Source organism: Ictalurus punctatus, chromosome 1 (assembly GCF_001660625.3).
Source record: "Ictalurus punctatus breed USDA103 chromosome 1, Coco_2.0, whole genome shotgun sequence".
In the NCBI taxonomy this organism is placed as follows: Eukaryota; Metazoa; Chordata; class Actinopteri; order Siluriformes; family Ictaluridae; genus Ictalurus; species Ictalurus punctatus.
In genome coordinates, this window is record NC_030416.2 from 37,002,989 (window position 1) to 37,016,550 (window position 13,562).

General features: G+C 41.7%; 2 protein-coding genes across 5 annotated transcripts; one reads left to right on the top strand and one right to left on the bottom strand.

The window, feature by feature from the left end:
• Window positions 1–180: 180 nt before the first annotated feature.
• Window positions 181–6,411, bottom strand: enkur (enkurin, TRPC channel interacting protein). Of its 3 annotated transcripts, none has more exons than XM_017464680.2 (6): window positions 6,382–6,411; window positions 5,836–5,920; window positions 5,388–5,533; window positions 2,648–2,880; window positions 2,411–2,557; window positions 181–498 (listed from the first exon to the last, which is right to left on the bottom strand). In XM_017464680.2, the coding sequence occupies exons 2-6, from the start codon at window positions 5,913–5,915 to the stop codon at window positions 325–327; spliced, it is 780 nt and encodes a 259-aa protein (XP_017320169.1). In that variant the 5' UTR covers window positions 5,916–5,920; window positions 6,382–6,411; the 3' UTR covers window positions 181–324.
• Window positions 6,412–6,428: 17 nt separating this feature from the next.
• LOC108267963 (threonine synthase-like 1) lies at window positions 6,429–12,684 on the top strand. 2 transcript variants are annotated; one of them, XM_047158768.2, is made up of 3 exons: window positions 6,429–6,488; window positions 8,034–8,080; window positions 8,635–12,682. In XM_047158768.2, the coding sequence occupies exon 3, from the start codon at window positions 8,652–8,654 to the stop codon at window positions 10,848–10,850; it is 2,199 nt and encodes a 732-aa protein (XP_047014724.1). In that variant the 5' UTR covers window positions 6,429–6,488; window positions 8,034–8,080; window positions 8,635–8,651; the 3' UTR covers window positions 10,851–12,682. The 2 variants fall into 2 exon arrangements, with proteins under 2 accessions (XP_047014724.1, XP_017328100.1); XM_017472611.3 differs by lacking the exon at window positions 8,034–8,080 and having other exon boundaries at window positions 6,448–6,488; window positions 8,635–12,684.
• Window positions 12,685–13,562: the final 878 nt, after the last annotated feature.

The following is a 13,562-nucleotide window of genomic DNA, read 5'->3' on the forward strand; positions in this document are numbered from 1 at the left end:
GGAATAAAAGAGTTCAGGATGGTAAGAGTAAGAGTAAGGGGTAAGAGTAACTCTGCTCCATCGCAGCACAGCGTCACACAGTAACCAGGTGTAATAATGTGTAAAAGAGGACGATGTGAAGGAGTAACAGTCTTCCTGCTTAGGAGAAAAGGAAAAAAGAAGACGCTATGCATCAGTTAAAACGTTTTAAAAAGCTTTATTTCTCTTTATGAGAGCAAGACGATGCTTTTAGAAATGCTAACAGAGTTAAAGCACATGCTGGTGACCAGGTGAGGGCAGTATATATCGCGGATGTGGTTCTTCTGCGATGTCGGCGTGTGGGGATCAGTTTTTACCGATGTAGATGGTTTTGAATCTCTCGATCATCTCGATGTCCTTCTCCAGCTGCTTCATTTCTGACTCCAGTCTCTCCTTCCTGTTTTTCTTAGGCAGTGTGTCCGTGATCACAGACAGGTCTTGGTACTGATGATGGAGCTCATCCCAGTTCTTTTTCAGACCCTGATCCACACACCCATACACACACACGCACACACACACACACACACACACACACACACACACACACACACAGAGTCTTCATTAAGAATAAACAGAATGCGCTGGATCGAGTTTATTCTATAAACTGCTGAATGACGAGTGTGGAAGCAGAGGATAAAAATGTTCCGGGAAAAAATATACGCAGTACAACCCCGATTCCGAAAAAGTTGGGACAGTGTGGGAAAATACTAATAAAAACAGAGGCGTGATTTGTAAATTTACTTTGACTTGTATTTAGACGAAAAACGTATGAAGACGAGGTATTTGAGGTTTCACCTAAGCAACTTTTCAAGATAAACGTTTATTTTGAAATTGATGCATGCAGCACGTTCCAAAAAAGTTGGGACAGGGGTAATTTAGGACTAACAGCGATGTGAGAAGTTGAAATAAGAAGGTGATGTGGAACAGGTGAGGAGATCGTCTAATCATAGTATATAAGGAGCCTCCAAAGAAGGTCTAGTCCTTCAAGAGCGAGGACGGGTCGAGGCTCGCCGATCTGCCGACAAATGTGTCAGTGAATAATCCAACACTTTGAGAAGAACATTCCCCAAAGGCAAATCGGGAGGATTTTGGGGATTTCACCTTCTACAGCGCACAATATAATTAAAAGATTCGAGGAATCCGGGCAAATCTCGGTGCTTAAAGGGCGGGCTGAAAACCACTTCTGAATGCGTGTGATCTCCGATCCCTCAGACGTCACCGTCTTAAAAACCGTCATGAGTCTGTAATGGAGATCCTGACATGGGCTCGGGGATACTTTGGTAAACCTTTGTTAGTCGACACCATTCGCCGCTGCATCCACAGATGCAAGTTAAGTGTTTACCATGCAAAGCAGAAGCCATACATCAATACTGTCCAGAAGCTCCGCCCACTTCTCTGGGCTCGGTCTCATCTGAGATGGACAGTAGCACAGTGGAATCGTGTTTTGTGGTCCGACGAGTCGACGTTTCAAATAGTTTTTTGGGCAAAACAGCCGTCGTGTTCTCCGGGCCAAAGAGGAAAAGCTGTTATCAACATCAAGTCCAAAAGCCAACGTCTGTCATGGTATGGGGGCGTGTCAGTGCCCATGGTATGGGGGTGTGTCAGTGCCCATGGTATGGGGGTGTGTCAGTGCCCATGGTATGGGGGTGTGTCAGTGCCCATGGTATGGGGGTGTGTCAGTGCCCATGGTATGGGGGCGTGTCAGTGCCCATGGTATAGGGGCGTGTCAGTGCCCATGGTATAGGGGCGTGTCAGTGCCCATGGTATGGGGGTGTGTCAGTGCCCACAGTATAGGGGCGTGTCAGTGCCCATGGCATGGGTAACTTGCACATCTTTGAGGGCATCATTAATGCAGAAAGATTTTGGAAGAACATATGCTTCCATCCAGAGCAGGATAATACCAGACCACATTCTGCCGGATTACAAGCGCATGCTTGTACGCAGAGAGTGCGGGTGCTAGCATGGCCTGCTGCAGTCCTGACCCGTCTCCCATTGAGAACGTGTGGCACATTATGAAGTTCAAAATAATGCAACGAAGTCCCCGTACAGTCAATTTCGCTCGCTAAACTTAACCAACTGGAGTCTTCACTCAGTGTCCAAATGCTTAATAAGTGCTATTAAAAGAAAAGCCACACACTGGTAAACAGTTGACTGTCCCAACTTTTCTGGAGAGTGTTGCAGTCTTCAGATTTGAAATGAGTGTATATTTTCAAGTAAAACATCAAATAACGTGTTGATAATGTTTTCAATATAATACAGGGTGAATTGAATGACTCTTTTTTTTTCATTTTCCATACTGTCCCACCATTTTTGGAATTGGGGTTGTATAACACAATGCGTGTGTATGTGTTTGTGTGTGTGTGTGTGTGTGTGTGTGTGTGTTGTGACTCACGTGTAGGATATCCAGGCGTTCCTTCTCAGAGAGTTGCTTCATGGCTCCCTCCTTCATCTTCTCCTTCACGTAGCGATCGTACTCCTCCTGTGCCCTCCTCACCTCCTCCTGCCTGTGGCTCAGGTACTCTGGGGTCTGGCCGTAATCCTGACAACACACACACATACACACACGTTTATAATCAACTGATCCCTCTTTCCATTGCTCTACCTTCCTCCACACCTTCCTCTCACTCACCTGTTTCTTGAGGTACTTCGGGACGAGGCCCGAGTTCTCCAGCAGCTCTTTGTCTCCGTGTTTGGTGTGTGCGTACGCAGGCGGAGGTTTACGCGGAACCGCCATTATGTTCTCCACTGCGTTAATTCTCACAAAGTCTTTTTTGGTTTGGATGCCCCTGAGTGGCTGCTCGGTTTTAGCGGGTATCCTAGGCTTCCTGGGCTGGATTTCGTCTCTGTATGAGAAAGGCTTTTCTGAGGAGAAACCACAATAATGTACACACTTCAGAAAACACGAGCATCGTAAACTGTAATAACATAGTGCCTATAAACCAAGAGTTCGCACTACAGCTGGGGGGTGATGATGATGACGATATGATAGTGACATCATGATACGATTTTAATTCTGGACATAAAGCTATGAGACCCTTACTGGTGCTTAATTATCAAAACTTCAACAAAATTGTATATCATTTATCATAAAGATGTTTTCAAGTATTGTGACTTGATTTTTTTTGCCATATCACTCATTCTTAATTTTTCATCCATCACTTTTACCAAAACCCCCTGGTTGGACAAAAACTCCTGCTTAGGTAAAAGCCCTATTTTGGGCAAAAGCTCCTGTTTGGGCAAAAGCTCTTGGTTGGGCAAAAGTCTCTGGCTGGGCAAGCGCCCCTGGTTGGGCAAAAGCCCCTGGTTGGGCAAGAGCCCTTGGTTGGGCAAAAGCCTGTGGTTGGCCAAAATCCCCTAGTTGGGCAAAAGTTCATGGTTGGGCAAAAGCCTTGGGCAAAAGCCCGTGGTTGGGCAAAAGCCTGTGGTTGGGCAAAAGCTTCTGGTTGGGCTAAAGTCTCTGGCTGGGAAAGAGCCCCTGGTTGGGCAAAAGCTCCTGGTTGGACAAAAGCCCCTGGTTGGGCAAAATCCCCTAGTTGGGCAAAAGTTCATGCTTGGGCAAAAGCCCCTGGTTGGGCAAAAGCCTGTGGTTGGGCAAAAGTCCTTAGTAGGGCAAAAGCCCCTGGTTGGGCAAAAGCCCGTGGTTGGGCAAAAGTCTCTGGCTGGGCAAGAGCCCCTGGTTGGGCAAAAGCTCCTGGTTGGACAAAAGCCCCTGGTTGGGCAAAAGCCCCTGGTTGGGCAAAATCCCCTAGTTGGGCAAAAGTTCATGGTTGGGCAAAAGCCCGTGGTTGGGCAAAATCCCCTGGTTGGGCAAAAGCCTGTGGTTGGGCAAAAGCTTCTGGTTGGGCTAAAGTCTCTGGCTGGGCAAGAGCCCCTGGTTGGGCAAAAGCTCCTGGTTGGACAAAAGCCCCTGATTGGGCAAAATCCCCTAGTTGGGCAAAAATTCATGGTTGGGCAAAAGCCACTGGTTGGGCAAAAGCCCGTGGTTGGGCATAAGTCTATAGTAGGGCAAAAGCTCCTGGTTGGGCAAAAGCCCGTGGTTGGGCAAAAGTCTCTGGCTGGGCAAGAGCCCCTGGTTGGGCAAAAGCCCGTGGTTGGGCAAAAGTCTCTGGCTGGGCAAGAGCCCCTGGTTGGGCAAAAGCTCCTGGTTGGACAAAAGCTCCTGGTTGGACAAAATCCCCTGGTTGGGCAAAAGCTCGTGGTTGGGCAAAAGCTCCTGGTTGGACAAAAGCTCCTGGTTGGACAAAATCCCCTGGTTGGGCAAAAGCTCCTGGTTGGACAAAAGCTCCTGGTTGGACAAAATCCCCTGGTTGGGCAAAAGCTCGTGGTTGGGCAAAAGCTTCTGGTTGGGCAAAAACTTTTTTTGGGCAAAAGCCCCTGGTTGGGCAAAATCCCCTGGTTGGGCAAAAGCCTGTGGTTGGGCAAAGCCCCTGGTTGGGCAAAGCTCCTGGTTCGACAAAAGCCCCTGGTTGGGCAGAGTTCCTGGTTAGGCAAAAGTCTCTGGTTGGGTGAAGCTCCTGGTTGGACAAAAGTCCTTGGTTGGGCAAAACTCCTGGTTCGACAAAATCCCCTGGTGGGGCAAAGCTCCTGGTTGGCAAAAGCCCCTGGTTGGGCAAAGTTCCTGGTTAGGCAAAAGTACCTGGTTGGGCAAGGTTCCTGGTTAGGCAAAAGCCCCTGGTTGGGCAGGGTTCCTGGTTAGGCAAAAGCCCCTGGTTGGGCAGGGTTCCTGGTTGGGCAAAACTCCTGGTTCAACAAAAGCCCCTGTTTGGGAAAAAGCTGAACAGAATTCTCTGCACCTGTCATGCCTCCTATCATATCATATCGTATCATATCATATCATATCATATCATATCATATCATATCTCATAGCTCATATCATATATCATATGTCATATAATATCATATTCTATGCCATATATCAAATCATATCATATCTCATATATCATATCATATCATATTATATATCATATCATATCATATATCTTTTATCTCATATCATATCATATATCATATCATATCATATCATGTCATATCATATCATATCATATCGTGTCAGCAAAATATCAGAGATATTACACAGGGGCAGTGGTAGTCAGTGGTTAAGACATTGGGCTACTGATTGGAGTGTCAGGAGTTCAAGCCCCAGCACTGCCAAGCTGCCCCTATTGGGCCCTTGAGCAAGGCCCTTTAACCCTCAACTGCTCAGATATATAAATGAGATAAATGTAAGTCGCTCTGGATAAAGGTGTCTGCCAAATTCCGTAAACATAATACACAGAGTACTGTAAAAATTCTGTAAAGGTATATTTAAGTAATGTAATATGATATTTTTGTCACATTGCCCATGATTAATGATCACAGTTGACTCTTACTCTCAGAAAGTTTGGGATCTCTGGAGTGTTTCAGCAGGTATTTATCTGGAGAAGGCATTTCCACTTTAGCCGGACCCATCGTCTTGTTGGACTCTTTATTCTGCTTCTTCTCCTCCTTCACCTGCTCTCTGAACCTCGACGTGTACCTGAAAATGAACATACCATCATCACACGACCATCACTTTACCGCGCCGCACAAGTCTATACCTAGTTCTTTTTTTTTTGTCTTATCAACTTCAAGAAAGAGGAAAAAATAATTTGCGTTTATTTCCACAACAAGAAACGTACCAATAATAACGTACCAATGTCAAATGCTTATTCTAACCACACTTTAATTTGGTATAGTGTTTATTCATAGTATATTACATCTGGATAGTAATAATAACTATTATTTTATACTTGTTGTGTTTTGAATAGCTCGCAGTAGTGCTAAACGAACGAATCTTACCTGGGAGCTTTTTCAATTTTTTCCTCCTCTCTGGGAATAAGGTTATAAATGCTCTCAGGAGGATGCATTACACTCGACATAGTGGCTTTTACAGAACAAAAATACAACAACAAAAAAAATTAAAAACCGGCAGATAACTTAATTACAGATCGCCGTATGGACACTTTCATACATAGAGACCAGTTTGTTTCCTTAAACGTTGCCATGAGAACTGTTGCTCAGCAACAGCTCCACCTACTGCAGTTTTCTTGCACATAAAATCTATTTACATTATATATTACATTTACATTTATTCACTTAGCAGACGCTTTTATCCAAAGCGACTAACAAATGAGAAAAATACAAGCAAAATTTATATATATTTATATATATTTATATTTATCTATTTATATTTATATATATATATTGGTTTATTATAAAATGAACGTCTTTCAAAAAATAAATTGAAACATAACTCTAATTCTTTTTTATAGTAATAATAATAATAATAATAATAATAATAATAATAATAATAATAATAATAATAATAAAAGTATTATACACAACCGTCGTGTTTGCGTTAACTTCCGGTATCACGTGGCCACTTCCTGATGCCGTAACACGTGACCGTGTGTTTACAGAACGCGCACGGAGTCAGTGCACGTGTCGGCGCTGTAAGTTTAAACACACTTATTAAACCATTAACAAGTTTTTATAGTTAATTATATTAAACATTAGATTGCTGTTTTATTTTACTTTACATCCAGTGCACTTTATTTAGCGTCTGACCTTCAGATGTGTGTTAAAGCAGATTTATGTTTGTTGTTTATTTACCGTTTAAAAACATCATCATTATTTCATTTAGTTTGTGAATGAATATTTGATTAACTTAAATCTGGATTCATTTAAAGCCTAATAGTGTGTGTGTGTGTGTGTGTGTGTGTGTACGCGCCCGCGCGCGGGCGCTTGTAACACTGATAAAACTATTATTTATTTATTATAAGAGCATTAATAACCTTTTGTTGATTTTAAATGCACTGATTACGTTTAAGTGCTGTCCTAAAGTATTGGCACCCTTGCTGAAGATAAATAAAGGGCTATTTCAAAGTAATTTAACCCTCTGCTTTACTTATATTCAGTAGAGTGAAGCTGAGACAGTTGTTGTTGTTATTATTATTATTATTATTATTATTATTATTATTATGGTACATACACTGTATTGTATTCATTTTGCCTTGTTTGATGCACTAAAGCTCAAACTATATGAACATTTTGTTACCGTGCAGATTTTAAGGAAATAAAAAACGCAATAGCTGATAATCCTGCACAATATATCATTTTAATATGGTTGAAATCTAGACAGTGATATTTTTATTTATATATCTTAGAGCTATAGTAGTCTGATATTTTTATTTATATATCTTAGAGCTATAGTAGTCTGATTGTAAATAGAAACTGAAATATTTGTAAAAAAAAAAGAAAGAAAAAAATTACCTAATGATATTGTAAAGACATGTAAATATTTCAGTTAGTCTTTCCTTATACGTTCCGTTGTATCGTCGTTACGCTGCAAATTCTAAATGATAAACTTGTTACGGATATGTAAGCCTTTATTTTTCCATATAAAACCTTAAGGAGAAAAGAAAAGAGTCAGTATGGAATAGTAACAGTACATTTAGTTATTGTTTTGATCAGTATTTGCATGTAATAGTTTGTCACCCAGTGGAAAGCTGTAGAACGCCTCTAGAACTGAACTCGTGTCAGGAATTCAAAGGGAATAAAATGTTCACAGATTGTGACTGTGCTATAATAATAATAATAATAATAATAATAATAATCTCTGAGTTCATGATTGGGTCGAAGGATGGCACACGCACACGAGCTGAGCTGAGTTTAGATGAATAAGCAAGATGCTCGATGCATTCGGATGCAGCTGAGATCACGTGGAGTAACCCTCAAGGATGTGCCCTCAAAGATAGTCCCTTTAATATATATCTTTTACCTAGAAAGGTGCATGCAGTGTATCTTTAAAGCTTTACTCTAAAAGGTAATTACAATCCAATTGTGCACCTTAGGGACACTGTGTACACGTTTCCTGGTAAAGATATTAAAGGTAGAAAAGATAAAGAGTACCACTTCAGTGGCAAGGGAAGGAACAATTCAGTACCCTTTTTCTGAGAGTGTTTAGTGCTAGATGTTGTTTTTTTTTTTTTTTGCAGAAACACACAACACCGAAAAAAAGAAAGAAAGAAAGGCACAGTGTCAGGTACAGAGCTCTTATTACTTTATGGATAAAAGGCAATTTAATGAAAATATAATTAGTGATTAATCCCCCATAGTGCCTCACGTCGCATTCAAAGATGCTATTTTCCCAATTTTCTCCCCAGTTTTTAATCCTTTAAGCCAGTACATTACAGCTCTATACCTCGTGTGACCATATAATCACAGAACCAGACAGATTTTCTGTTCGTTATTAACATTTCTATTCACTATTTTCCCTTATCAGAACCACAAAATTAACAACACCTTTCTAAATGAAAGCATCTGATTGGCTGTAGTGTGGCCAAGCTCAGAAAGGAGAACACGAAAATGCTCCCATTCCATGAAATGCCACCATATTTCTTAACTGAAATAAATCAAGCTTCCAGCAGGTGTCACTGTTTTACAGCTAACGTGTAAACACATGTGGCTCCTACATGCTTTGTTTGTATTTCATTAAATATATTTTAAAGCCACACCTGAAGCCTGATCTACTTTATATTCCTAATTGATAATTAATGCCACTGTTTATAACTTTATTGATTTTTTTTTCCTCCTTAGATGCTTTTCGTAAAAAGATGATGACTAGACGCTTGTTTCGTTTATTGTCCAAAACGGAAAAACTGAGGTACCATCGAATCTCCAATACTTCTGCTCATGCCTCTTTGTACATGTTAACATCATGTCTGTCTACAAAGAGTTTTCAGGAGAGGAACATTCTCCTCATGGGTCCTCCTGGGGCTGGGAAGACGTCAGTGGGACGGATTTTGTCCCACAGACTCAGGAAGCCTGTAATCGATATAGACGATGATGTTCTGGAAAAGACATGGGGGATGACAGTAGCAGAGAAGCTGGCGCAAGTCGGAGGTGAACGTTTTATCGATGAAGAGGGTCGAGCTGTATGCAGCTTCTCAGCCTCTGGATGTGTGATCTCACTTTCAGGCTCGAACCCGCTCCACTCGGATGCCATGCGGCACCTGAAGCGCTCAGGAATCGCTCTCTATTTGGACGCGGACACTGAAGACATTGTGGAGAGGCTGTGCAGAATGAAGGTGAACAGAATTGTAGGTCAGGGTGCTGGCATTTCCTTGAGGGAGATCTTAAAGTACCGAAAGCAGTTTTATGAAAAGTGGTTGGATGCCAGAGTGTTTTGTGGAAGGGGGGACACTGTAGGAGAAGTAGCGGAGAAAGTTATCAGGGTTCTACATAAATATCAGGACTCTGAATCAGAGACCTACATCTCCACCCGAAGCCAGAGACTTGCATCAAACAGTGATGTGAAGTTCTTCAGTGATGTTGTCGTGGAGGGATTAGCTCCCGATGGTGGGCTTTATGTACCTAATAAAGGATTCCCAAAACTGGAACCTTCTGAATGGATAAGATTAGCGGATATGTCTTATCCTGAACGTGCTTTGGTCATACTTGAGAAGTGCATACATCCACTGGATATCGCTCCATCAGAACTTCGCTTGATGGTTAACCGAGCCTATGGGCAGAACTTTGCCAGCAAATCAGTGGCACCTGTTAAGCATCTTGCTGAGGATCAGTACATTCTGGAGCTCTTCCACGGTCCCACTGCTTCTTTTAAAGACCTGGCACTTCAGTTAATGCCACAGCTCTTTGCTCACTGCCTTCCGCAGATGTGCAACTACTTGATCCTTGTGGCCACATCTGGGGACACAGGAAGTGCAGTTCTTAGTGGGTTCAGCAACCTCAGAGAAAGCGACAGGCAGCGTATTGGTGTGTTGGTGTTTTTCCCTGAGCAAGGCGTTAGTGTCATACAGAAACTGCAGATGACTGGATTCAAGGGGGACAACACCAGGTCTGTCAGCATCTTCTCTGACTTTGACTTCTGCCAGAGGACCATCAAGAGGATGTTCGGCGACTCAACGCTGGCTGGCCACTTTGCAGTGGAGTATGCCACTGTTCTTAGCACAGCTAACTCCATCAACTGGGCACGGCTGCTCCCACAGGTGGTCTACCACTCCTCTGCATACCTGGACCTCATGAGAGACGGTGTGGTGAAATTCGGGCAACCCATTGACGTGTGCATCCCAACTGGAAACTTTGGAAACACCATATCTGCAATCTATGCTAAACAACTGGGCGTCCCAATAAGGGACATCATATGTGCCTCTAATCATAACTGTGTAGTCTCTGATTTTATCTGTACTGGTCAGTACGATCTCCGAGGCAGGAAGCTCATGCTATCAAATTCTCCTGCTATTGACATTCTAAAGTCTTCAAATCTCGAACGGTTTTTGCATTATGCATCCAGCGGGGACGGTAAGCTCGTCCGCGACTTGTTTGTAAGCCTTGAGAAAGAGCAGCGCTTTACCGTGTCGGAGGATTTATTACGGACGATACGTCAGGACGTGCAAGCAGGGTGGTGCTCAGAGGACGACTGTCTGACTACGATTCAGGAAGTACACTCCAAAACAGGCTACGTAATGGACACTCACACTGCTGTGGCCAAATCCGTGGCTGACCGGCTGCATGATAAGACGTGTCCAATTGTTCTGTGCTCCACTGCGCATTTTGGGAAGTTTGCTCCAGCTGTTCTTAAAGCTCTACACTGTCCTGACGTCCCACATGAGCCTCTGGAGCAGCTGGACGCACTGTGTGGTATCGCAGGCCAAGAGCTAATGCATCAAAGTCTGTATGAGAGTGTAAGAGAGAGAGCAAGTCATTCACATACAGTATGCCAGCCTGAGTTCAGTGTGCTGACAGGCGAGGTGGAATCCATGATTCACGACTCATTTATGAAGGTTAGGTAGGACATGGATGTCAGGGCTGTCAGTACATAGGCACAAGAAGTGAGGAGCTGCAGCATCCCCTAGTGGCAGCTGCCAGGGCTGCAGCTTCGCTAAGTCCCGACACAAAAAACCCAATGACGTCACTCATTTACATTCAGTTGTTAACTTAAAACATCTGCACAAGTGCATTTTTCAGAACAAATCATCCTAAACGTATTCAAAGGCAAAATGACCATACATAAAACCACTGAGGTAACACATGATTATGTGTGGGTGGAGTCAAAGAGGAATGCTGAGTAGACAAATAAAACCAATAAAGAAATGAAACCCATAATAATATCTAAAAAAGAAACCTATGAGATCTGCAATGCAGTTATCATGAGCTTTAACCCTGTAAACAAAATCCACCACAGACCAGATAAAGTCACGTAACATGCAGTCTTGATCGTGTGATGGTGAGTTTTCCTCATAAATTTAATAAATGCATGAATACTATGAAATTATTCTCAAATTACATTTTAATATCGAACAGTTTCTCTGCTTTAAAATGGTGCGGATATCATGATAAACACAAGGCTTGGTGGTTAAGGCTTTGGGTTACTGATCAGAAGGTCAGGGGTTCAAGCCCCAGCGCTGCCACTGTTGGGCCCTTGAACAATGCAACAATTTATTTTAAAGTCCAAAATGTACATTAATAAATCAGCACAGAAATGGAAAGGTAAACAAGTTCAATTTTACAATTCTAAAACTCAAACATAAAATCAGCTAGTATAAAAAGGTACCGTGATACCCACAATGCCTCAATGAAATCCAGCAGCTGGGAAACTGCTTGCTGTCCCACTGTCTAGTAGAGCTGATGAAGATCCTCATATGAGTGAAGAGATTGAAGATGACTCATTAACACCACTTCAGTAGTTGAACTCAGATGGTGCCTCCTGAACACGTCTCCTAGATGGCAGTGTTGCTCTGCGAACATGTCGACATCAAAACGCTCTTTTCTCGAAGGGGTAAAATTCTCAAATCCTGGCACACGGCTGTGGAGTTTATCATGCTTTCTACTTTCTTCTGTGTATGGAACCATCTATACGTAATGATGGAGCATCAATATTTAAGGCTTCTGATTTATTATAATAATTCAGATTCATTATTTTTTCCTGCGGAGGTTAGAACGTGTTGGACATTTGGACAAGTGCCACAATAAAACCTTAATAATAGTGCTTTTCTCAGAAACTCAACACCGTACTCACCGTTTGCAACTTATTAATTAAATCTTTGAGTTAAATCTGACATGTTGGTGATGGGAAAGTATCAAAATCAGTTAAAACGGTACCGGGCCTCACATTTCACACATCACATTACAGTGTAAAAGATATTTACACCAAATGTAGCCAAGACATGTTTGGTGTGTGACTTTTGTTTCTTTAGTTTTGCACTGGAGCTACAAGGCTAATGTGATGAACAAGAAATGGAAGTCTATAGCCTCCAGTGTAGCATGGTCCAAACTGCCAGAGTAACTTAATAATAAAAGCTAGTTTGATTTTTTTTTTTTTATTGGTGTATTTATTTATTTATTTATTTATTTTAGAATGTTCCACCCCGACCGGAGTACTCCATTTTTATTTTTGTAATTGTTACAAAATAAAACTTCATTAAAATAACGTTTGCTGCATTGAGTATGTACCAAACCTTCCACCTAAGCAGAATGAAATAGCGTGATCATCTTCTATTATTGACAGATTGGTCATTTACATTCACACATACGTATATGTAAAGGCACATAAAAAGGGTCTAAACTGAATAGACACACTGAAGCTTTTAAAAAAATGACTATAATTACATGGATATTCCAGGATTAATAATAATATATGCGTAATAATAATATGTCTCTGATGTGTGATATTAGCGAGGTTGGCTAATGCTAGTGTTTATCAGCTGTGGTGCGTTAAATCACGAGCTCCCCGTTCAACATTCTGGTTGAATAATCATTATGAACGTCGAACAAAATGATCAAGATAATCATCTTACTCATTATCCCGAGCCCTATGGATGAGTTCATTGGCCTTAATGCTTCATACAGAATGACGTCGATTATGAAACTGCACAGATTCACAAATGCACTGAGTAAATAATCCAGAGCTGGGAATTACATTTAAAAAGATTCTCCCAGTTAAAAGCTGGATACAGAAATGAGTTGTAAAACTCTTAGGAGTAATATATTAAGCATGAAGTATGGGTTGCATCACCGTAAAATTATTCATATCACTTTAATAAACGTTATTATTCATATATCCTCACAAACATAATCCAGGATTCAGCTCTGGTGTGATTGATCTTGGTGCAGTCTGTTTCTTGATAATGTAAGATCAAAAGTCTTTCGAACCCGACATGGGGAGTATACAGTAAACAACAAAAATTATTGAAAAATGACCAAAAAATCAAACTGAAATGGACTTTTCCTGGCAATCATAGTACAGTACAGTATTTCACCAAAACGACATTGTATAACGATCCAGTTTAACAAATGCAGCAGTCTGCCTACAGATGTGTACATTTGTCTTAAGTGTGTCATCAGATAGAGGTTTTCAAAACGTCCACCGTCCTCCTCCTCTCTCGTTATCATCAGAAAAGAGAAGAGTGCTTACACACTCTGTACAGACGACAGCACAAAGTTTCAACATGTTTCAGTGCTCGAATAAAACTTTCAAAACAAATCGTTTCCCCAACAGAACAGAA

Bases quoted from the DNA above. Each gene is read 5' to 3' on its own strand.
- LOC108267963 (XM_047158768.2), top strand. From the start codon at position 8,652: ATGATGACTAGACGCTTGTTTCGTTTATTGTCCAAAACGGAAAAACTG.
- enkur (XM_017464680.2), bottom strand. From the start codon at position 5,915: ATGTCGAGTGTAATGCATCCTCCTGAGAGCATTTATAACCTTATTCCC. The intron at 5,534-5,835 runs GTAAGATTCGTT...GTTCATTTTCAG, and splicing joins AAAATTGAAAAAGCTCCCAG to GTACACGTCGAGGTTCAGAG. The intron at 2,558-2,647 runs GTGAGTGAGAGG...GTGTGTTGTCAG, and splicing joins CGAAGTACCTCAAGAAACAG to GATTACGGCCAGACCCCAGA.